Source organism: Mus caroli, unplaced genomic scaffold (assembly GCF_978045245.1).
Source record: "Mus caroli unplaced genomic scaffold, Mus_caroli_1 scaffold_12, whole genome shotgun sequence".
Taxonomy (NCBI): Eukaryota; Metazoa; Chordata; class Mammalia; order Rodentia; family Muridae; genus Mus; species Mus caroli.
Genome location: NW_028227267.1, coordinates 101,924,040 through 101,949,112, shown reverse-complemented (window position 1 = coordinate 101,949,112; position 25,073 = coordinate 101,924,040). Strand labels below are relative to the sequence as shown.

Genomic DNA, 25,073 nt, shown 5'->3' with positions numbered 1-25,073 from the left:
AACTTTTCCCTGTTAGGTTTGTGTATCCACACCTCTGTGACACTGCTTTGGGCTTACAGAGTTTTCCCTTCCGCAACCCTTCTGGCTCAAGGCCACTGAAAAAGAAGTCTTTTGCGTCCAAAGCAGACAGGCAGAGTTCACTGTGTGTGTGCCTACAGCAGAGTGCACTGTATATATGCCCACAGCCTTAGATGGTCAGCAACAGTTCTTTTAAATTCTCATTCTGCCTTTTCCCCTGCAATCAACCAGAATGGTTACAATCAAAATTACCTAACAAATGCTTAAGCAATTTACACTTTAAGTGAGGTATACTCATGTTAGTAGTATTTTTTCTTCAGAAAGTAGAGTACTAGGACAAGGTCACTTACTGAAAAAGGCCAGCATGAAAATGCCGTCGTTGCCCACTCTGAGCTGCTCTACATCACTGAAGTCATCCCGTGGCGTACAGTCTTCCTCTTGGTTCTGTAAACAACCAAACAGTTCACTAAAATAATTACAATGTTCTGACCTTCAGTAACGCTCTCAAGTGGTCCTACAGATAAGACATTAGCAGCATTACTTTATCGTACGTGCTGTTAAGAAAGGTAAGCTGAGGGCTGGGAGACAGCTCAGTCAGTACAAGTGCAGACATCCGAGTCGGGAGGCCAAACCCGCATGAAGAAGCATGGCACGGTAGCATGTACAGTGCCACCAATGCCAGCACTGGTGGATAGAGACGGCAGATCCTAAAACTCACTGGCTGGCCTATCTCGTTACATTGGCCAATGTTTGGTTTAGTGAGAGGCTGTCTCAAAAAAGAAAGGTGGAGATAGAGGAAAGACACCCAACCCCAATAATACACCACCCAATGGTTATCTCAGTCCTCCATGGAGGGAGGAGGGAGGAAGGGAGGAAGGGAGGAAGGGAGGAAGGGAGGGAGGGAGGGAGGGAGGGAGGGAGGGAGGGAGGGAGGGAGGGAGGGAGGGAGGGAGGGACACATCAGCTTCAGGAAATGATATGAGGAAAGCATAAATGCCAGGTGGGAAGTAGGAACACTCATCATCAGTGACGGATGTGAACGTGTGCAGGCTCCAGACAGCAAGTCGACAGCTCTTATTAAAAATAAAAACATACAAGCTCTCTGATCCATCAATTTTGATTCTTGAAGTAAACTGCATACATGGATATATTACCACTTATAAGAAATAAAGCATTAAAAATTTCTTGTAGTGATGATATCAGAAAGAGCAGACTGGATGCAATTTAAATGCCCCTTAGCAGCAGGCAGTGTTAAGGAAGAACTCTCCCTGCATGTTTCCATGTCTCCCGCACAGAAACAGTGACTGCCTTTTCCTGGATTCCTACAGAGTGGGAAGCGGGATCTGAGGTGGAGCGGGATCTCCCAGCAGAGCAAGGGGGTGGCATCCTAACAACCACTGAAGAGTTGGGATCCTAGTAACATAACCACAGCAGGTGGGATTTTCACTTAGTCCCTACTGTTGCCCTGTGGGCCTGGCACTTGATGAACACAAGAGCAAGACCACTGCTACTGCTGCGAACAATGAAGCCTTTACCCAAGTGACTTCCTCCTTCTTTCCAAAATACTGGAAACTGACAAACTAATAATATGTCTACAAGCTGCATACATTAAAATTAAAAAGTCAGTTCTTGATAGGCTGATAATTTATAGGATATATATCCTATTCATCATTAAAATGTTCAAGTAAATTTAAACAAGTTTTTAATTACCTTGATGTTTTTACTATTCTAATAATCTCTAAAATAAACTAAGAAAAATACTGTTTGTATATTATACCTTAGGCTTAAAAATAATATACAAACATATAGATGCTTACAAATTTAAAGAACTCTAAAATTACTTGCAAAATCTGTTACCACTCATGGCTTCTAAGATTTAAGAAATAGTACTACACAAGATTCTGCTTCCTTAGCCTAGGGCCCTTTCAGTTCACACAAAACAACCCTGCATGCCCTTCTAGAGTCCAAAGCTCAGTCAGATGGAATAAGACAATAAAGACAACCAAGTTGATTACACAAACAGTAAAAGGTGTAAATGCATGTACAAAAGGTAGAAACCAAACATAAATGGTGTATCAGGGATGGGAGGACAGGGAAAGGAAAAGCAAGCATGATAGACAATAAGACAGCAGCTTTGATGACAGACCATGGAGAACAGGGCCATGGGCAGTAAGAGAGCCAAGGACGTGGGGTCCACAGGAAAGAGAAGAGCTATCTGGGTAGAGCTGCTCAGAAAGGGCTGACTTGGATGACAAAGTCAGTGTGGGATAAGTCTGAAATCAAAACTTGGGAAGAGGCCTCTTCCTGTAAAAAGCGGCTAGAGGGGACCTGTGAAGATGGTTCGCTACTCTCTTGACCCAGAAAACCCCACAAAATCATGCAAATCAAGAGGTTCAAACTTTCGAATTCACTTTAAGACACCTAGGGAAACTGCCCAGGCCATCAAGGGTATGCATATCCGCAAAGCCACCAAGTATCTGAAGGATGTCACTTTAAAGAAGCAGTGTGTGCCATTCTGGAGGTATAATGGTGGAGTCTGTAGGTTCGCCCAGGCCAAACAGTGGGGCTGGACATGGACGATGCCCAAAAAAGAGTGTGGAATTTTTGCTGCTGCACATGCTTAAAAATGCAGAGAGTAACGCTGAACTTAAGCATTTAGATGTAGATTCTCTAGTCACTGAACACATCCAGGTGAACAAGGCAGAACCTACAGAGCTCATGGCCGGATTAACCCATATATGAGCTCCCCCTGCCACACTGAGAAGAAACAGATCATTTCAAAGCCAGAAGAAGCTGAAGAAAAAAACCTCATGGCACGGGAATAAATTCAGCAGATAAAGTAAAAAAAAAAAAAAAAAAAGATAACTATATTGTAAAACTAAGTTATCGGCTGCCATAAGCTGAGGCAGTGTGCAGACTTACTCTCTGAGGTGCATCTGCTGCAGCAGCTGCCAGGGCAGCAGCTTTAGCCTTTTCAGCCTCATCATATGTAGGCAGAGAGGTAGCAACACTGTACGGAGGTGGCACAGGGTAAAACTCACTATACACGTCAGTATCTGAAGAGAAGGATTAAAGAACAATCATTAAAATATCTTAATGTGATTTTATTATAGTCATGATAGTACTTTAATAACTTATAATAAGACACTAAAGATTACAAATGCTCCTGCAGGTCTATAGTATAAACTATATATCCCAAAACACTGTTAACAAACACTTGTATAATATTTTATTTGTCCCATATTTATTATAAAAAGAAGGGATGATAAGTATTATCTAAACTCAAAAAAACCACCTCAAGGTTGAGCGTTTTTGAACATTATTTATTTGTATGTTGCGTGTGTGCACATGAGGATAAATTCAGGAGTGCATTCTCTCCTTCAGCTCTGCCTATCTTTGGGACCAAACTCCCAGACTTGGTAATGAAGGACCTGACCGGCTCAGTCATCTTTCTGACCTGAAACTGAGAATTTGAGAGGGGTTTTAGACAGGAGGTGAGACTGCCACAGTCTGTGTGTGTGTGTGTATGTGTGTGTGTGTGTGTGTGTGTGTGTGTGTGTGTGTGTGTGTGTGTGCTCACTGGTCTACACAATGCTCACCTCTTTACTCACTGTCTCACAGTAAGCAGAGCCAATCAAAGCAACAATGGTAAAGTTTAGAAATGACTGCAGCTACGCAGTGCTGACCATGTTGTCTTTCTTCTCTCACATCAATGCTGTCAGCCCTGAGATCTGGGAAATGAAGTGACTTACAGGTCCCAGGCACTTCCCCAGAGGAAAGGGCAGCCCCAGAGTCCCTAACGTTTTAAGGACACTCTGTGTTCTCTTGTGAAGACCCTTCTCCCATTTCACTTTCACCCGGTTTTCCTTCAGTTTTCCAATATCCACAGTCTTTAGAGTTTTCTTTTAATTCACAGTATCTGTCTCTGATTTTTAAAGCATTTGTGAGAAATTGACTCCAAAATTACAGTAAAATAGTAAGTTCATTTTAAAAATAAAAGTGCAGACTATCTTTTCAATATAATTAGTGTTTAAGTCAAGTTCAGCATGACATTTATAGTAGAATCATAACCATGGAAAATGTAGATTTTAAAAGCAATGTCAAACATTTGGGAACCAGAATTTCCTCTGCCTATAACTATAGTATTTTGATATTTTCTGCACTAACATATGCTTTTCTCTGTATGAAAACTTTCTGCATCTCCAATATGAAAGGTTTTTATTTTAGTATTATAGTAACCCAATCACAAAAGAACTCAGTTTACTTTATGACGCTGAATGTCAAACCACAAGACGACATCTTAAAGCTTTAGATCCCATTAAGCCGTGCGCCCTACTAAAGTATTTGCAACCTTAAATCTGGACACGCTAAGCCATGGAGGCTTGGTCATTCATTCCAAAGAGCAAAGACGGGTGAATTTTTGGAAATCTAATAATATGATTTTATTTCAATAAAAATGATGTAAAAGCCACATAATTTTATGATTAAGTCCAAAAGAACAGCCCGGGAGCAGTGGATTCCCAACCTCCTGATGCTGCAGCCTTTAACACAGTTCCTCAGGACATGGTGACCACAACCACAAAGTTATTTTCATTTCTATTTCATAATTATAGTTTGCTACTGTTATTCATTGTAATATAAATATTTTTCCGAGGGCTTTAGGAGAGCCCTGTAAAAGGTTATTCAACATCCAAGGCGTCTGGATGCACAGGTTGAGAACTAATGCTTTTGAGTGTTTCTGGCCAATTAGAGCCTTTCATTGCAGCAAAGGCTGCAGAAGAGGGCTCAGTGGAAGGAGGCAAAACACGGGTTCAACTGATAGAGCTTTCTTTCAAGTTGTCATCAAGAAGCACTACACAAGCACACTGACCACACAACACTCTAACAAAGTCAGCACACACCAACTGCAACGAGGACCTCAGGACACGACTCTCAGAGCCTGCCTTGAGAGGAAGTGAAGAGCCAGTGTTTGATCGATCGCTTCACAGGTCACACATACAAAGGTGAGAACTAGACAAAGTTAGCATGAGCCACTGACATGGAGTCATTAGACAAAGAAACAAGGAAGATAATGTAGTGAACTGTGTGTGTGTGTGTGTGTGTGTGTGTGTGTGCGCGCGTGTGTGTGTGCGAGTGTGTGTGAGTGTGTGCGTGTGTGTGCGTGTGTGTGTGTATGTGTGTGTGTGCGTGTGTGCGTGTGTGTGGTGATTAGTCCAGAGCCTCCTGCAGTCTGCCATAAAGCACTCTCCCCATGAGCTACAGCTCCAACTTACAAAGCATGGTTCCTTCTGTTAATATGCTTCTCAGTAACAAATTTCTAAGGATGAATTCTAAGAGTAAGGAACTCATTTCTAAGAATTCTTCATAATACAAGTGAAATAGAGAACTCATAGATACTTTTTTTTAGAACTTATTAAACTACTCAGATGATAGTAGAAAACAGAACCATACAATTATATAAACAAGAGTATATAAAACATAGTATATGAATTATCCTATGACCAACTGAACGCTGCTGAGAGATTATACATTGTGGCTAGAGAAATAACTCTAAGTAGGATAAGCTGACAGAGAGGACAGCAGCCAGCAGCAAGCAGGAGGCACTGACTTGTTGTACCACAAGCATCCTTACCACATGTATGGCATAACACTGTGCACACTGCCCATGTCTGCTCATACCCACCCACCACGTTCTTAGAAACCTCATGAATATATAAGCATAAACATATGTGTATGTAAGTACATAGACATGTGCATAAACACATATATACATACATGTATGTACTTGTTTCAAAGTTCATTTAACAAGTGCAATGCTACATGCCTGCACCCAGTTAGAAAGCTGACACAGGAAGATTATGAGTTCTAGGCCATCCTGGGCTACACAGTAAGTTCCAGGCCAGACTGGGTTATAAAGCAAAACTAAACAAGCAATCAGGCCATTGAAAGGCTTATAGTTACACACAATCATACTGACAGGAAGGCAGGGAAGTAGAGAGTCACCTGACGTGGCAGGAACTTCCACAGTGATGCTGCTGTACGGAGGAGGAGAGGAGTCAGTGTCCAGCGCTGGTGCTGAAGCGGCAGCCTCCAGAGTCGGTGCTGCTAAGCTGGAAGTTGACGGCTGCTCCACAGCAGACGATTCTGAGTTATCTTCTTCATTGTGAAGCTACAGAACAAAGAAGAAAATCAATGCAGTCAATTTGTTACTGTCTTCTCACTTCAGATAATTCCTAAAGATTATTTAAAATTTAAAGGTATTCAGGAAAAGAAACATTAACATTTTAAAATATGAACAAAAAAATGAATCAGTATAGGGCAAAGCAAAACCAGGAAATAATCTATTAGTATTACCCTTCAAGCAAATGTACCTGGTTCTCTGCACCTTGCTTTGACTGTGCACTGAAATCTGGTTTCATGTTAACAATGTTAATACATGTTTGCTGCAAGTAAAAGTCTTTCTTGTTGATATACAGAACACATGGATATTCTACACATATGGAGTTCTAAGTGTCCCAACATCCTAGCAAATTTGCATACCTGCTTAAAATCAAGGGTCAGAAGGGACTTTTATCAAACACAACTGAGATGACTTAACAAAAATAGATGTTTCATTGTCATCTAAAATCACCTGCCTTGGTTTGCGCTCTATTACTGTAATAAACACCATGACCACCAGAGCTCTGTGTGTGTGTGTGTGTGTGTGTGTGTGTGTGTGTGTGTGGAGGGGGGGTGATATTTCTTCTCACAGGTTTTAGTCCATCATCAAGGAAGTTGGTGCAGGAACTGGAGCAAGAACATAGAGGCAGAGATCATGGAGGGATGCTGTACTAGCATGTTCTCCATGGCTTGCCAACCTGCTTTCTTAAAGCACCCAAGACCACCTTTCCAGGAGTGGCATCATCCACAGTGGGCTCTCTCATATCACTCAATCAAGAAAATGCCCTACAGAATTGCTTACAGTCACACACACACATGCATACACACAGCCCTAACCAGCCCATTGCTGCTGTCTATTGTTATAAATGAAAAGCTACAGAACAGTATAAAGTATTATTGGATTTTAAGATAATGAGGACATAATACCATTGTGAAATACAAATACAAAAGAACAACTCCATATTTCTAGAAAGGTACCCAAAGAATGGGTATTTAAATGGGGAGAAGATATTTCATTCTTGTTATTTGAAATTTTTACTCCATATGTCAATTAATAAGTTTCAACATTTTGTTTGTTCTTTGAGACAGCGTATCCCTATGTAGCCTTGGCTGGTCTGGAACTCAAAGAGATCACCTCTGGAGTACTGGGATTAAAGGCATGCGCCCGGGCACTTTAATATTTTTAATAAAGTAAAATAGAACCGAGAACTTTTAGTTTTACATGTTTCAGAAACACTACTCCCTATGAGAAAAGGTTTTCTCCAACATAAAATATGGCAGACATTGTTACTGCAGCTCCATTGTTTTTTGTTGAAGATGCTACAGCACAGATCTCTAACCGGACAAAAATGTACCTAAATAATACAAATCAGAAAAGGTCCCTATCTTTTCAAAAAAAAAAAAAAAAAAAAAAAAAAAGGAATGGAAAGATATTAAAGTCTACAAAATAACTGTACAATAGACAATCACATTTATATTACCAGACTAGACTCTTCTAGGCTTCAGGCCTGTGTATCCCTTTACTAATCCACTTTAAAACAAAACAAAAACAAAAACACCAAATAATGACCAAAAGGAGGACTCTTGATTTATATTCGATTATTTTCATCATCCCCCTCAGTGTCCAGCTAACCTATATGGTGTTGAGATCTCAGCTGAAAACCTAAGTCTCAGGAACTTGCAGTCGCTTATAAGCAGGGTTCTCTGACTTGGAGACGTCTCTGTGTAGCCCACACTTGTCCTAGCACCCAGATCTTCTGGTCTCACATACTTTACTTGTCAGCTTACAAGCTTGTGTTTTCTTGTAGGGATAAGAAACCAAACCCAGGGCCTCCCACAAACTGATCTCTACTAACAGCTTTTTAAACATTCCTAACTAAGTGTTCTTCAAAGGGCTTAGAGCACTTTATTTATGTCATCGATAATTTCCAACAGGGATCACAACTCCTTTTCACAGGAACACATTTTAGGTAACCATGGATATAAGAGGCTATAAAACAAGTATACAAATCAAACACTTAGTGACAAGATATCAAAAGGAAATTTATTGTATGGAGCGATGTAGTCATCAAACTGCTTTCAAAATAACTATGTTTATGCTCAATAGATTAGAGCTGTTGTCAACCCTAATCAGAGAAACTTCTTTATGCAGTGGTCAGTGGGAACTGCAAAGATCCATTAAGTGTCAAAATGAGACATGATTGTTGAACACTCAGCCATAAACGGCCCATTTCTATCACCCTGCCAACCTTCAGGAATATCATAGGAGAGGCATAAGGAATGTAAAAGCTGTGAGAGGAGGGAGGGAGGGAGGGCATGGAAGGAATGCTGTCTAGGCAGCACAGGTCTGTTGCACGCCTGAACTCACAAGAGCTGTGATTAACTACCCACCCAAGATCTGCACAAGACTGGACCCCAACAGCAGTCATGGAAGAAGGAGAGGCTCATGAGACTCCGCCCCTCCTTGGGTATTTATACAGCGTGACCAACTGATGGAGAAAAGAGAGACATTTTCTTCAGTAGTGTAGCCACTAGGTACCCATACAAATCCTTACCCATGCTGTTATAAGCAGCCACAATCAACTCACCAAGCCATGAAAAAAAAAAATGACAGTAGACTTGGGAAAAGCTGTGGATCCATAGGAAGAAAAGGAATCAGAGGACACGAGTGTTAACATAATCCAACTGCATTATGGACGTGTATATACTGTATGGAAGTGTAGTCTCAATAGAACCCTTTATTGGCCATCATTGGGAAGAGAGGCCCCTTGGTCTTGCAAACTTTCTATGCCCCAGTACAGGGGAACGCCAGGGCCAAGAAGTGGGAGTAGGTGGGTAGGGGAGCAGGGCAGGGGGAGGGTATAGGGGACTTTTGGGATAGCATTTGAAATGTAAATGAAGAAAATATCTAATAAAAATAAAATGAAATAAAACAAAATAGAAGCCTTTATTAGGTACAATTAATAGATACTAACAAAAACATTAGAAAATAAATTTATTTTGAAGCAGATCTTTGATATACATATAATTTACCATTAAAGATGAAAACAAATCTCCATACGAATTAGATAAACATATTTATTCATTACATAAAGAAACAAATGCTGACTTAATATTTGAAACGGCAAGATACAGAACATCTTCAACATCTATCCCTCTACCTTATTCTTTGAAGACAGGGCCTCTCACTGAACCTGGACAATGGCTAGTAGCCAGCAAGCCTCAGGGATTCTTCTGTCTCTGTCCCCAACAGTGATGAAGTTATAGCACATGTGGCCATGCCCAGCTTTTTATGTAGCAACTAAAATCACAACTCAGATCCTCATGTCTGTGCAAGTGGTGTCACCGCTGTCATGGGACCCCTCAAACAGCCAAGTTAAAGTTACACTTTGTAACTCAATACAACCCAAGGATATATTAATTTTATACTTACACAATGACAAATAGCAAGAGGAAAAGTACATCTGGTTTCTGTAATTAAACCAGTTTCTCTAAAAGCAAAACACTTTGTGTGTACAGCAAAAATACTGCAGTTCATAACATACAACTAGCCTGAAATCTAGGCTGAGATGTTTTGGCATTGCACTGCACAGTGCAACAATATGTGCCAAGTACATATGTGTATTCAGAACCAGAACTGTAGGGGCTACATAGTGCAGCATCAGCAAGCTCGGCCACCACAAAGCACCGCCAGAATCATCTTGAATTCAGTACATGTTTCATTTGTATTTCATTTCTGGGTGTTGCACATCTTTACTGACAAGTTTTGCCAACTTGACACAAACTAGTGTATCCCTCAAAAAGGAGGGAACCTCAATTGAGAAAATTCTAATCTAGCTGTAGACAAATCTGTAGGGTATTTTCTTAATCAGTGATTGATAGGGTAGGGCCCAGCCCATTATGGGTGGTGTCATCCTTGGGTTGCTGGCCCGTTTCTGTAAGAAAGTGGGCCAAGGAAGCCATTAGGGAGCAAGCCAGTAAGCAGCACCCTTGCATGGCTTCTGTATCAGTTCCTGCCTCCAGATTCCAGCCTGTTGGGAATTTCGGTCCTGACTTCCTTTAAAGATGGACTATGTTGTGGAAATGTAAGCCAAATAAACCCTTTCCTCCCCGCCTTGCTTTTGGACATAGTGTTATGACCAAAAATCTCAGCAACAGAAACCCTATCTAAGACAATAACTGGAAACCAATATTGTTGCCAAATTTTTGTGCCCCACTACTGACTGCCACAATTTAAAAAACTAAATACTAGACCATATCCCGAGGTTAGGCATGGCCCCCCCAGTTGAGGGATGTGGCCACCTACCCATCTCCAAAATTTTATCCCAGAATTGCTCCTATCTAAAGGAAATACAGGGCAAAGAGTGTAACAGAGACTGAAGGAAAGGTCATCCAGAGACTGCCCCACCTGGGAACCCATCTCACATGCAGCCACCAACCCAGACACTATTGCTGATGCCAAGAAGTGCTTGCTGACAGGAGTCTCCTAAGAGGCTCTGCCAGATCCTGACCAATACAGAAGCGGATGCTTGCAGCCAACCATCAGACTGAGCACAGGGACCCCAATGCAGGAGTTAAGGGAAGGACTGAAGGAGCTAAAGGGGCCTCATCTGGTATTATTGGGAGGGGAGGCCCTTGGTCCTGTGAAGGCTTGATGCTCCAGTGTAGAGGAATGCTCGGGCAGTGAGGCGGGAGTGGGTGGGAGGGTGGGAGCACCCTCATAGAAGCAGGGTAAGGAGGGATGGGATAGGGGTTTTGCAGAGGGGAAACAGGGAAAGGAAATAACTTTTGAAATGTAAATAAAATATCCAATTAAAAATTGTTTTAAAAAGGTATAATCCACAATGTGTTTTACTGGCCAAAGATATCTATAAAAGTGGAGGTTATGTCTGTCTTAAGCGCTGTGAAAAATAAAAGCACTTATTCAACCCTGCTTTAAATGAAAAGAATATGCATTACAGGTTAGTACTCACAAAGAGAATAGGAAGGAGCAAAATGAAAGAGGACAGTCTTCCTACTGCCCCTGGCACTTTGAAGTCCCTCACAGCTAGTCATTGCTTCCTTAACTTAGAGGTTTTTAATCTCAAAGACTTCCAAAGAACAAAGAAATCCTGTAGGTGGGGTAAAAATCTTATATAAACGTCTACTTTCAAAAACCTTACACCTCTGCTTGACTCCCTGTCACATGCTGAAGTCGCAGTGTAAGCATCGGCGAGATCAGGGTTCCCTGCCTCTGTATGGCACACTCATGTCCAGTCTCTCAGTTGAATAACTTATGCTACTTAAAATGTTGTATCAAGGGCTGGTGAGATGGCTCAGTGGGTAAGAGCACCCGACTGCTCTTCCAAAGGTCCAGAGTTCAAATCCCAGCAACCACATGGTGGCTCACAACCGTCCGTAATGAGATCTGACGCCTTCTTCTGGTGCATCTGAAGACAGCTACAGTGTACTTACATATAATAATAAATAAATAAATCTTTAAAAAAAAAAAATGTTGTATCAACCAAACTCCATTTAGGAGGGAGGGTTAAAAACTGTAGCAGTGGGGAAGGTAGATACGATCAAGGAGGGACACATGTGCTCAGTGACACTCATTGACATGCACAACTAATGTATATTAGTAGTAATTACATAGTAGCTCACTTAGACCCCAGCTATGGAATATTTACAAATGTGCCTTACATGTAGTCCTCTTTATCAACTGGGCATTATAATCTTAGGAAATGATTAGCAGATTGCTTACCTAGTCTAGTCCTCAAAGAAGAAAAGGGGGAAATTGGGGTAACTGGGCATTTTAACGTTTCTTTCGAGACAGGGTTTCTCTGTGTATCCCTGGCTATCCTGGAATTCACTCTATAGACCAGGTTGGCCTCAAACTCAGAAATCCGCCTGCCTCTGCCTCCCAAGTGCTGGGATTAAAGGTGTGCGCCACCACCGCCCGGCAAATGTGGCTAAATTGAATAAATGTCCTCTGTCTGCTCGTTACTTGTCTCTCTTACTCGTTTCTGGAGGATATGTGACTGAGCCCGGCTCGCTAGGGCTGCCAAGGCCCACACTCTGATCTAACTACTCCAGGTACAGCTTCCAGCTCGTCAGCGCTGGGATCCAGGCCTGCTCCACCAGGTCAGGTTTGGGTTTGCTCTTAAAAGAAGGATGTTTTTGAAAACTGGTCTCTAGGTTTGGTGTAGTATCTGTCCCTGACACACTATTGTAGTTCATCACTTCAGTGAGCTGCTTCTGACGGATTTCTTCGTGGATGCACTATAGTTTTAAGGAATTAAGAAAAAGTATATGGCTGTTTCCCTCAAAGGCTTTCCTTCCTTCTGCATTACAGATTCACCCCAGACCTAGACATTAATTATATCGCTCCTCATACTCCTTTAGCAAAGCAAAGGACTGCAACACTCAGCAAAGCCTTCCTTCTAGGAAGGACACCTAGGACAAAGACAGAAGCCAAAATAACTGCATCACCTAACTAAGGACAGGAAAACAGGAAAATTCCTACACAACGAAGCAAGCATCAAGGTATATATCTGCCTTGGCAAACTAACAGAGCTCATTCATTTTCCAGGCAAACATGCTTCCCATGAAACTGCATATTATTAGAAATAACAACACAGCAAAATCCTAGCTTTTAAGCTTCCGTTCCTTACAAGGCTTGGGAACCAAAAACTAGACACCCAGGTGGAAAAAATGCTATGAAACATTTTCTTAAGCAAAAAAAAAAAAAAAAAAAAAAAAAGAGTTTCAAAGATAAAGGTTTGGCTTCGTAAGCCATTTAAACCCTGAGCCTTAAAAAGATTCCACTTAAGACTTCACTGCGCCATTTGTCCCATACGTGGCCTCACAGTACAACACTCACAGCAACTAGTAATAAAAGCTTTTACTCCTTTCCTGCTCCCGTAATCAAGTTAAATAAGAACATTTTGACATATGCTCCAGAAAATTTCTAATTTGCATGAACTAAAATTAAGTCAGCAAACTGGTAGTTGGTAAAGTTTAAAGACTAAAATTGTCTAAGAGCACATTTGCTAATGAAGGGCTGAGATAGCAACCCTTCAAGGATAGATAGATAGCTATCAAAACAGATGTCACTGCACTTAGAAGCTGTCCCTTTTAGCTATTAGAATCTGAAGATTCTAGAAGATTTTAAAACCACACTATTGGTGTAGGGGCTACAGAGGCACAAACAGAAAACAGAAGCTGGCAAACTCTAACGGCAGCCATTCTCTTCCAGGAAGCACCAAGTTGGTGCTGCTTCAGGAGGCTCTCGGGCAGTGGTTCTAAACCTTCGCATTGCTGCGACACTTTAATACAGTTCCTCATGTTGTGCTGACCCCCAACCATAACATTATTTTGTTGTTCCTTCATAACTATAATTTTGTTATTGCTATGAACTGTCATGTAAATTTCTGGTATGCAGGATATCTGATATGCGACCCCAAAGGGTCACAATACACAGGTTAAGAAAAGGGCTTAGAGACTTTGGCTTGATAGCATCTGTCTCACTAATCAGATCATAAGCCTAGATGTGTAGGCAGTATGATTTGTTCATGTTAGTAGCCACTAAACCAAGCAGCAGGGCCTAGGGTATGTTCAATCCCCTAAGTTTCCAGTTTTCTCTCACTGAGGAGGAAGCTTACTCAAGCAGTGTTATATATGCTGAACAACTCAAGATCAAGTAGTATACACATCGTATGGAGAGCTATGATTCTCACAACAAAATACAGAGTAAAACGTGGAAATTTCATCACTCAACTATCATGAGACAGTCAAAGCAATTTCGTAAGCAAGTATCTGCCTCCTCAATTTATTAAATTATACTGTTTTCTAAAGCCACAGATCACTATACACTATGAAACATAAACTCCGGAGCTGGAAAGATAGTTCAGAGGTCAAGAGCACTGTCTGCTCTTCTAAAAGTACCAAGGTTGATTCAAAGACATATGGCAGCTCAGAACAGTGTGCAATTCTAGTTCCAGGGGATGCCTTCTTCTGGACTCCACAAGTATTGTACACACATTGTACACAGACATACAGAAAGGCAAAACACACATACAAATAAAAATAAAGGTTTAAAAAATAAGTAGCAAAATAATGTAACAAACACAATTCATATCATCAAATCCTAAAGTCTACACTTTACAAAGGAAACACTGTAATCAACAGAAGTCAAGAAAACATACATAGACAGGTGGGACTTTAGGATCATTTGAGGAAGGGAAGAGAAAGGGGGGCACATATGGCTTGGAATATGGGTAGGTGGGGGAGAGATGTTTGGGACACAAAGCACAACAAACATTAGCATCAGTTGTTTCTATGGCAATACGGAAGTCTTGTATACTATTATGTACTTCTTACAATGTACATAAAGCATTTGCTTCATAAACTGAGCAGTCAACTGTCTTTCAAACAAGCCAAGAACATTTGCAAGCTCATGAGCAGGCAAGGATCACACAGCAGCATCCCTGGGTCCTTGCAGTAAAGCTGCTTCAGAATAAATCAGAACCAAGCACAGGACCAGCCCTTGGGAAGCTGAGGCAAGGATAGCATAGGCTAGCTAGCAGCACAGTGAAACTGGGCTACTGAACTAAAATTAAAATAAAAGCTACATCATTTTCTTATATGTAGAACCAAGACTAAATACAGAACTAAAGATTAAATAACTTCTAGTAAACATAAAGCAAACCTTAGATATGCCCCCCAAAAACTAAAAGCAATACAAATACCAGAACTGCAGATATAGATGAAATACTTCTACTGTTCACCACACACACACACACACACACACACACACACACACACACACACACACACAAACTCTCTAATAGTTAAATCTTCAGAATAAAATTTCAAAATTTATTGTAATTTCTTATGATTTTTTTTAACCTCTTTTCTTAATGTTGGTGAAATCTTATACAATTTAAGACTCCTGTGGTGGCCAGGCATAGTGCAACACACTTTTAACCCCAGAACTTCGGAAGCAGAGGCAGGGGTAGCTATGAGTTCCAGGTCAGTCTGACCCACATATTAAGACCCAATCGCAAAAGAAAATAAACAATAACAAGAAAGAGTCCTATGCTAAAGGAACATTGACTGCGAGTTGGATTATTCACGTTTCTCCCTGTTCGGTAAAGTTAAAACGACATCATATATATCATATTTTTATTTTTAAAATAGCTTAAGCACACTCACAGAATCCCTCCAATCTGTGTCTATATGAACACAATGAGACAAGGCCCATCCAGTGTTCGCACTGGTTTCGAGGGCTGCTAAGAGCTTGGTGCCTAGATTGCTTGTGTCTTTGTACTTCTACTGTGTATACTTTTTACGGTAAGCACATATCACTTTTGCAAAAACAAAGGAATCAGAAGAGGAGCACACTCTAGGACGAGCCCCCGGAAAGCTAAGGCAGAGCAATCAGCGGTTCAAGGCTAGCATGGGCTGGCTAGCACCAGAGTGAACTGGGCTACGTATAAAACCTGATCTCCAAAAGAAAAGCAAAAACACTAAAAATTATAAGTAAAAGAGAGGACTACTAAAACATATGTTTCAACCTAATATTTCCCATTTTAATATTATGCCGTACAAAATTATACAGAAAGTAAACCAAAAAAAAGCAATTCTTACAAAGCTATTTGTCACAATGTCCTATTAACAGAAAAAGAAGAAAAAGCCTATTAATCCAAAAGTAGAATGAACATAGTGTATCATTATAATAGAATATAAGCATCGTAAATAGTGCTCTGTAAGAAAATTTAACCTAAAGAAATTGAAAGACTTGAGAAGTGAATCATGTTACCCAATTTCATTTTATTTCGTGTGTCTGTGTGTGTGTGGTGAGGAGGCATGGACATGCAACAGTCATGGTGCATATACGGACAGCAGAGGATAACATGTCGCTGGTTTTCTCCCTTTACCTCTATGTGGGTGCTGGGGATTGAATTCAGGTCTCCAGGATTTTACAGTAAACGATGCCATTACTGTTGAGTCCTCACCAGGCCCCATTATTCCAGTTTTAAATAAAACAAAGGGTTATTTCTAAATAACTATTCCATCTCCATTATTTCAATTTTAAATAAGACAAAAGGTTGTTTCAAAATGACTGCTAATAAACAAAGTGGGTAGAATTCTTGCAAATTGTAATTTTTTTTCATTTTCTCTTCCACTTGGCTATATTTTCCCAATATCTCTACAAGAGAGATAAAAGTAGGAACCACTCTTTGCTTGTTTCTCACACAGGATAAAATGATGTAATAAGGAGATTCTTGTAAGTTGGAAAACAAGGCTCAGGGAAAGGGGCATAACATTTGAAATGTAAACAAATAAAATGATTAATAAAAAAAGAAAAAGAAAGAAGAAAGAGAAATCTTACATCTGTAAAGTCTCTCCATGGCACTGAACGAGATTATCACAGACTCCATCCACATAATATTCAAAAGCTTTAGTAACCCTCATTGGGAGAAAAGTCGGGTGCCTAAGTCGTATATGATGCTGCTGACTCCCATTCACCATCTGACAGCACTTAGAGCTGGTACTAACAGCATGCATCCATTTCCCAGGGATGATTTGCTAATGAACTTCGGCTTAAAGGTCAAAAGATGAATGTCTTAGGGGCTTCATGGTGCTCTGCCACCTGGAATAGCACTCTTCCTTCTCGGTTCTTTTTCCCACACAGTATATAAACCATATATAGTCACCTATAGAATCTAGGAGGCATGCTGAAGCCAGGCTCCTCACTTAGACATCCTGCCTTAAAACAAAAGACAAAGAAGATAAAAATAAGGAAGGCATTCTGTCTGCAGTTTTGAACTCACACTAGCCCTTCCTCAGAAGAATGATGCTCGAGAGATGCTCATTAACAAGGAAGAAAGCAGGTTCTCTCCGACGTCCTGCCTACGAGTGCAGGCTGCCTTTCAATCATACTACAGTCAACAACTCCAACCCGTGCTCGCTTCGGCAGCACATACACTAAAGTTGGGACAATAATGGTGAAGATTAGCATGGCCCCTGCGCAAGGATGACATACAAATCCACCAAGTGTTCTTTACTTTGGGGAAAGGGGATAATATTTGAAATGTAAATAAATAAAATATCCAATTAAAAAAAAAAAAAAGAACTCAAACCCCTGCCTTATTTAAATGTCATATGGTAACAAAGTGCCAAATCATGAACATGTCACAAAGACACAGGGAAAGATTCTTTTATCTTTTATTCCTGCTGAGTAAGTTGGAATGATCTGAATATTTCACTAAGTAAAAGTAGTAAGCCTGCAATTATAACTCAGAGAATAAGATATGAATCTGTGAATCCAATCCGATATAAGTGAATAAACAAATTAGACTGTGGGAAAATTCCTCATTGTAGAAGGAAAATTAGTAAGTTCTTAAATACTGAACTGGGAAACTAACTACCATTTGACTACGACTATAGTTATTACTTCAGTCAACAACAGTCAATGAACCTTTTAGCCAGTAAGTAAAGGAGCGCTTTTTTAAAACCAGGACATTTGTAGTCAGAAACTGACCTGACTTTTTCCGAAACACTGTCAGGAGCGACTACAAGGTCAGAGCTTTGGTCTCCTTCCCACGCTGCCTCTAGAAACCTTATGTGCCCACCCACTATGTGCCCACCCACTATGTGCCCACCCACTGACTCCTCTACACGCAGCATGGCACAACCTCCTCTCCACAAGGCATGGGATCCACCTTTGCCTGGACAGGGCTTTTTTCTTCATACCCGCTCCAATAACAACGTTAGTCCTATCCCCACTTGCTGAAGTACAACAATAAAAGTATCTGGGATACTACAGATGGCGATCATAAGCCTTTCGTCAAGTCCCCACAGTCCACATGCCTGCCAAACCCTTTTGAGGCAAAGTAGGAAGATAAGGAAAACAAGGGGCCATGAGAGATAAAGAGCCCCTCACTCTCCTGCTTTTGGTTTAAGTCTCACAGAGTCAACACCTCCATCCCCCCACCCCCAACACAAAGGACAAAAGTTACAAGACAAAGTGATTAAACTCTTGGTTTTGTTTTGGATTTTTGGGGGGCGGGGGTGTTAAGAAATATTTGAAACAAGAGCATTAAAACAGCTAATGACCAATGGTAAGGTCAAAGCACAGTCTTAAACCCTTGTGACTTTTGATTTTTTAATCTTATCTTAATCCTTTATAATCTATAAACTAGGTAACACCCTATATAAACCATGCCTCAATCTCATAAAGGAAATCTTTAGATAAAACAAACCCAGGTGCTCTGAGAGAAAGAGAGAGAGAGAGAGAGACTCACTCTCAACCACTGAGCTCTCTCTGCAGGCCCTAGTGCCCTCTCTTTACATCCCCCACACTGTGTGTAGTGTCCCGATTAATAAGCTTCACTCTGTTTCACAATGACTGCTCTGCCTTTCTTGCTTGCTGTGAGTGCAGATCTCCGGTATAGATGAGGAGGAAGGCCTGTCTGGATGTTAGGATCGAGCTTTCCTTCCCACGGTTGGAAACGTTTTCATGGGCTTCTTGTTAGTATTCACATAAGTCCAAATCACTCTCAGCTGTCAGCCCCCTTCCCCAATATCATCGGCCTGACTTTAAATACTACTTTGACCTAAACAGCCAAATCATCTTTAGCCCTTTATGAATATGAAGAACAGTATGTATATAGAGCATACAGTGTGCAGCAGCACCCAATGACTATGGTCTTCGCTCCCAAGGCAGACCCAGTCTGATCCACACCCAGCTTCTGAGAAGAGGCATGGAACTTAAACTTCAGAGCCTTCACAGTCCCTATCCTTTATCTACACTGAGTCTAGAGCTCCATTCACTACCTTCTGTCCTGTATCCTCTGGAAGATAATACGAAAAACATATGCAAGGGTTCCACCAATTCCCTAGTCCCCCGTCTTGGGCCACAGCTACTCTGCCCAAACCCATGAGGATGAGACTATCGCCTTCTGACAGAGGAAGGGAAACAAATCAGAAAGTCAGATTAGTCCCTAACCCCAGCAGAGCTGACAGCATTAGTCATCTCCTTTCCAGATGGGGGAGGGGTTCAGCTCCCTCTTTCACCCCCCCCACCCCCCACCCCCCCGCTTCCAACCAGAAAACTTATGGTCAAAACTTACTTCACATAGGGAATTTTTAAAAAGCTCTTAATTTTTTTCTTAAATAAAATCTTTCCACTTCTCTCCCCTACATGCCTGCATCTCTAAACTTCGTCTTACACACCTACCCTAGCTCATATTCTTCACTTCCAAAGAACAAATATACCAACAAGATCCTGTCTCCCAGCAGTGTCTCTTCATTTAAATTATTCCTGACTTACTGCTGTCTACCTACATCACCCACATGTATTTTATTTATATCATACTAACAAACAACAGCACATAGGGACCTGCTCGGCTTAAAATTACTTTTCCTGCTTTTTGAACTGCCTCATCCTTCATTCCTTCACACACAAACAACCTGCAAAAGAAAAAAATAAACTACAAGATGTTGAATTTCATTCTCTGTGATTCCAATTTTCACTCCCCCACCCCCAGACCATTACCATGGTCTTTTACTCAGACATCTCGTGCTAAGAATGATGACTTCTAATGGTTAACTGTGAGGTTCATTTCCAGCCCTTGGCCTCGCTAAGGTCCTCAACACTTTTCAACACACTGAACAGCACTGACTCAAATCATTCCCTTCTTTTCCTCACCGACCATTTGTTCTGCTTTTTGAGAGATCCATGCTTTCCTTTACAGAGTGTGGTGGTTTGAATGAGAACAGCCCGCTAGGCTCATATATTTGAATAACTGGTCCTCAGATGGAAGAATTGCTTAGAAAGGACGAGGAGGTGTGGTGGTATTGGTGGAGATGTGTCTGATAGCAGGCTGATGCTCTACCATTCTCAGTGGGCTTTCTCCTTCCTGTTTGTGGATTTGGATGGCAGGACTCAGCTGCTGCTTCAGTGCCAGCCTGATGCCATTATCCTCAGCAAGACACCACGATGATGCTATCCTCCTGTCCTCGGGATCCACAAACCCCACACAAACCCTCCCTTCTGGAAGTTGTGCCCTGGCCATAGTGTTTCATCACAGCAATACAAAAGTAGCAGAAACAAAGACTCTCGGCTAAAGCTGAATCCTGAGCAGTGGATACTCTCCTAGCTAAGAGCTGGACAGAGGCTAGATTACACATAAGGGGTGGGGCTAAGTTTACTTTTAAAGGCATTTAAGTCCCTAACCTAGTGTGCTGTTACTGTGAATGTACTGTCACAAGCATTCATTCATCTGACATTTTAGAACTCAGCATGATACACTCTCCTATCCACCATGGTGCTCAGCCTTCCTAATGCTGACACCATTTAACACAGCTCCTCAGGCTATGGTGATCCAACCATAGCATTATTTTCACTGCTATTTCATAACTGTAATTTTGCTACTGTTATGGACCATAATGTAAATATTTGTGTTTTCTGATGGTCTTGGGTGGCCCTTGTGAAAAGGTCATTTGACCCCAAAGGGATGGAAACCAACAGGCTAAGAAGGGCTGTTCTAAAAGAGAGCGTAATTACTAACTAAATAAACTAAAAAAAGAACATGATTTGGTGTCAGGATATCTAAATTTAAGATATAGATATCCTACTTGCCAAATAAGCTTGAGCGCGTTATTGATCTTATTAAGCTTCACTTTATTTCTGTGATTCATGCAGCCTTATTTACTCAGCCAACCAGTCATTAATTAGTTTTACAACCACCACTTACTAAACCTAATAAGCTCCTAGTATAATACTGGACACGGTAAATAGACTCAGTCCCATTGATACACAGAACCTGTAGGTTCTAATGACTAAGGCGCTCTAGGGAACAGCCATGCTTCAGCAAGGAGAATAGAGGAGACTGACTGTATGAAATCCTCGGTAACAGTGGACAGAGGCTACCAAGGACCAGACCAAAATGCCAACTTCTTCATAGAAAGCTTTATTCTCCCCTTTACAAACGGAAAGAGGCTAAGAATAGAATCCTCAAGCAAAACGAAACACAGTGACCTAAGTTACTAGGGCGTGCTGTTGCTGCTGATGCATTCGGGAAGTAGCAAGTGCCAAGATACCACTGCAGACGCTATTCAAAGGCTGGTCCATCACAGTGTTACTTACATACAAAAGCAAAAACTCTCAAAAGTTGTCAAGGTATTAACACATAAACTGAGTAACTCTGGATTATTAGAAGACAAACACCCGTGTAAACATATACAATGAATTCCCTTCCCCTCTCTATCCAAGTTAGCAATAATACATCCCTAAACTTATTTACCATATAATAGGTCTTAGTGAGTTTTTAGATTTAAACTCACAGCAAATGTCAGTCTCAAGTGTACCAACTTCCCATCTAACCCTATCCCAGAGATGCAAGACCCTCTCCCTAGTTTCTTTATCTCCAGCAAACTGGTACGATTGTGAAAACCGATGGGCCCACTCCGACACTCGACACACATCATCATCACTCAAAGTTCAGTCTGGCTGTTAATTGTGTGGTTGATGGCAAATGTCAAAGGACCCCATCCTTCCTAACAGTACCAACAGAGGCTTCACTACACTAACACTCCTCTGTACACGCAACCTAAACTCTTTCCTCACCACGACATAGCAAGCATTAATAATGTTTTTAACTGTCGCCAAAAATAATGTCTTCAGGATATCATATAGTTGAAATCATGCAGTACCTAGATTTGTCACTCTGGCTTCTTTCAGTTGATAATATGCACAGACATTTACTCCCTGTTGTTTGATATTAAAATCACTCATTTTAGGTCTAAATAAATGTCACTGTCTGGGGCTAGAGAGATGGCTCAGAGGTTATGAGCACTGACATACAGTCAGGCTCCTCTATTCTCCTTGCTGAAGCATGGCTGTTCCGGATGGTTGAAGAAACAAATCAGTACTCCCTACTTACAAAACACCTAGGAACAACTATTCTCTTTTCATGGCTACAACAATCTACCCATGGTTACTATCTTACAAATGCAAGCTGCTAAATAGAAGAGACATTATTTAAAAATATCAGAATTAAGTAGCAACAGAATATAAACACAGCACCTATCCTAATGTTGAACATGAATGATGTGATTATATAGGTTGTACAGTATACTTTATTGTTCTAGTACAGAACTTTATAATACACTCATATATCTTTATTTACATTTCCAACTACTCAGAAAAAAATCAGCTATTTATTTTCATTTTCTCTCGGGTATTTTTGCCTGCTCTGGTTTTCAGAGATAGTATCATGATGTAACCCAGACAAGCCTCAACACATAACCCTTCTGCCTCAGCGTCCCAGGCACTGCGACTGCAGGTGTGCATCACCACATCTAGCTCATATTTCTTCCAGAAGTTATTCATTTTATCCCAATGATAAAGAGGCCCACAACAAAAGGTAACAGCCTATAATATACTATTATAATCAAGACAAATTTAGTTCTTCCTTGCTATAGATTTATTCCAGTAAGCAAATATACAACAAAATAAGAGCAAAGCAAGCCTAAGTCCACTAAAAAGGCACGTATAACTTGAGCACACATAAGTCCATGGTGCTAACAGGGCATGTATAACTTAAGCATGCATAAGTTCACAGTGCTAAAAGGGCACACGTATAACTTGGAAGTAAAACGTAGGAAAGGGCAATGGGGAGGCAGACAGAGAGCACTCTCCAGAGAAAAGAACATTGAAATGCACACACAAACCAAGACTAGAAATTAGTCCTGAGAAGATAGGAAGACAGAAAAGAGGGGAGGTATATTTAAATATTAGAAGGCCAATCGCAGCTTGGTAATTACAAAGGAGAGAGAACAAGAGAATTAAGAATGTAGATATGGCTGAGAGTGTACTGATGCCGTAACTACACAGAGATGAGCTAAGCTTGTCTAGGGTTATAAGCAAATCCACTAAAGTCTCAAGTTTTACCTCAATACCCTTGTCTCTTGGAGGAAATTACACAAAATGTCATCTGACTTCAATAAAAGCTCTCCTGAGGTAAAAAACAAATGACCTTTAAAAACTGCCATTAAGACTTCATTCCAATAGAGAGTCTACATGTCTATTAGTAAAGAGGTTAACAGTGTCACACTAAAAGACACGTTTATAAAATAAATCCTAGTTTAATCTCTTATTCTCACATCTGCTGTCCAAGTGGCATGATTCTCTACATAATTTTAGGAATTATTCTGGAGATATATCACAGATGAAACACAGCACATTCCTGAACTTAAAATTATTAATGTGTTCATGTTCAAACACATCCCAAAAGTAAGCAAGTCAAAACAGTGAAATAGTCTGATAGTAAATCTTAAACTACTGCAGCATCTCCCAACTTGCACTTGGCATGTCTTTAACAAGAATTTTACCCACACCTTAATTCCAGCTTAGTAATCAAACTTCTAAATGAAACCATAACAATAATGACGACTGAAAATCACATGGTAGAATATATATATATATATATATAGAGAGAGAGAGAGAGAACTCAAGAAGGTGGACTCCAGAAAATCAACCCTGTTAAAAAATGGGGCTCAGAGCTGAACAAAGAATTCTCAGCTGAGGAATACCGAATGGCTGAGAAGCACCTGAAAAAATGTTCAACATCCTTAATCATCAGGGAAATGCAAATCAAAACAACCCTGAGATTCCACCTCACACCAGTCAGAATGGCTAAGATCAAAAATTCAGGTGACAGCAGATGCTGGCGAGGATGTGGAGAAAGAGGAACACTCCTCCATTGTTGGTGGGATTGCAAGCTTGTACAACCACTCTGGAAATCAGTCTGGCGGTTCCTCAGAAAATTGGACATAGTACTACTGGAAGATCCAGCAATACCTCTCCTGGGCATATACCCAGAAGATGTTCCAACTGGTAATAAGGACACATGCTCCACTATGTTCATAGCAGCCTTATTTATAATAGCCAGAAGCTGGAAAGAACCCAGATGCCCCTCAACAGAGGAATGGATACAGAAATTATGGTACATTTACACAATGGAGTACTACTCAGCTATTAAAAAGAATGAATTTATGAAATTCCTAGGCAAATGGATGGACCTAGAGGGCATCATCCTGAGTGAGGTAACCCAATCACAAAGGAACTCACTGATAAGTGGATATTAGCCCAGAAACTTAGGATACCCAAGATAGAAGATACAATTTGCTAAAAGCATGAAACTCAAGAAGAACGAAGACCAAAGTGTGGACACTTTGCCCCTTCTTAGAATTGGGAACAAAACACCCATGGAAGGAGTTACAGAGATAAAGTTTGGAGCTGTGACGAAAGGATGGACCATCTTTAGACTGCCATATCCAGGGATCCATCCCATAATTAGCCTCCAAATGCTGACACCATTGCATACACTAACAAGATTTTGCTGAAAGGACCCAGATAGAGCTGTCTCTTGTGAGACTATGCCAGGGCCTAGCAAACACAGAAGTGGATGCTCACAGTCAGCTATTGGATGGATCACAGGGCCCCTAAAGGAGGAGCTACAGAACGTACCCAAGGAGCTAAAGGGATCTGCAATCCTATAGGTGGAACAACAATATGAACTAACCAGTACCACTCCCCCCCTCCCCCACCCAGCTCGTGTCTCTAGCTACATATGAGTCAGAAAATGGCCTAGTCAGCCATCAGTGGAAAGAGAGGCCCATTGGTCATGCAAACTTTATATGCCTCAGTACAGGGGAACGACAGGGCCAAGAAGTGGGAGTGGGTGGGTGGGTGGGGGAGCATGTGAGGGTCTTTTGGGATAGCATTGGAAATGTAAGTGAAATAAATACCCAATAAAAAAAAGAACATTAAAAAAAATCACATGGTAGATAAGGCTAGCCTTAATTATAATGATCACATCAGTACACTATCATTAATAAATGTC

General features: G+C 40.9%; 1 protein-coding gene and 1 non-coding gene across 2 annotated transcripts in view; one reads left to right on the top strand and one right to left on the bottom strand.

The window, feature by feature from the left end:
- Window positions 1-25,073, bottom strand: part of Ndfip2 (Nedd4 family interacting protein 2) — a 47,727-nt gene that overhangs the window by 13,522 nt on the left and 9,132 nt on the right. The window contains exons 2-4 of the mRNA XM_029469078.2: window positions 6,022-6,187; window positions 2,941-3,074; window positions 369-462 (exon numbers count right to left, since the gene is read on the bottom strand). Of these exons, the coding sequence (XP_029324938.1) occupies window positions 369-462; window positions 2,941-3,074; window positions 6,022-6,187 (394 nt within the window). The remainder of the gene's footprint in view (window positions 1-368; window positions 463-2,940; window positions 3,075-6,021; window positions 6,188-25,073) is intronic.
- LOC115029376 (U6 spliceosomal RNA) lies at window positions 17,125-17,232 on the top strand. Its single transcript, XR_003834928.1, has one exon. It is a non-coding gene; the product is annotated as a U6 spliceosomal RNA (small nuclear RNA).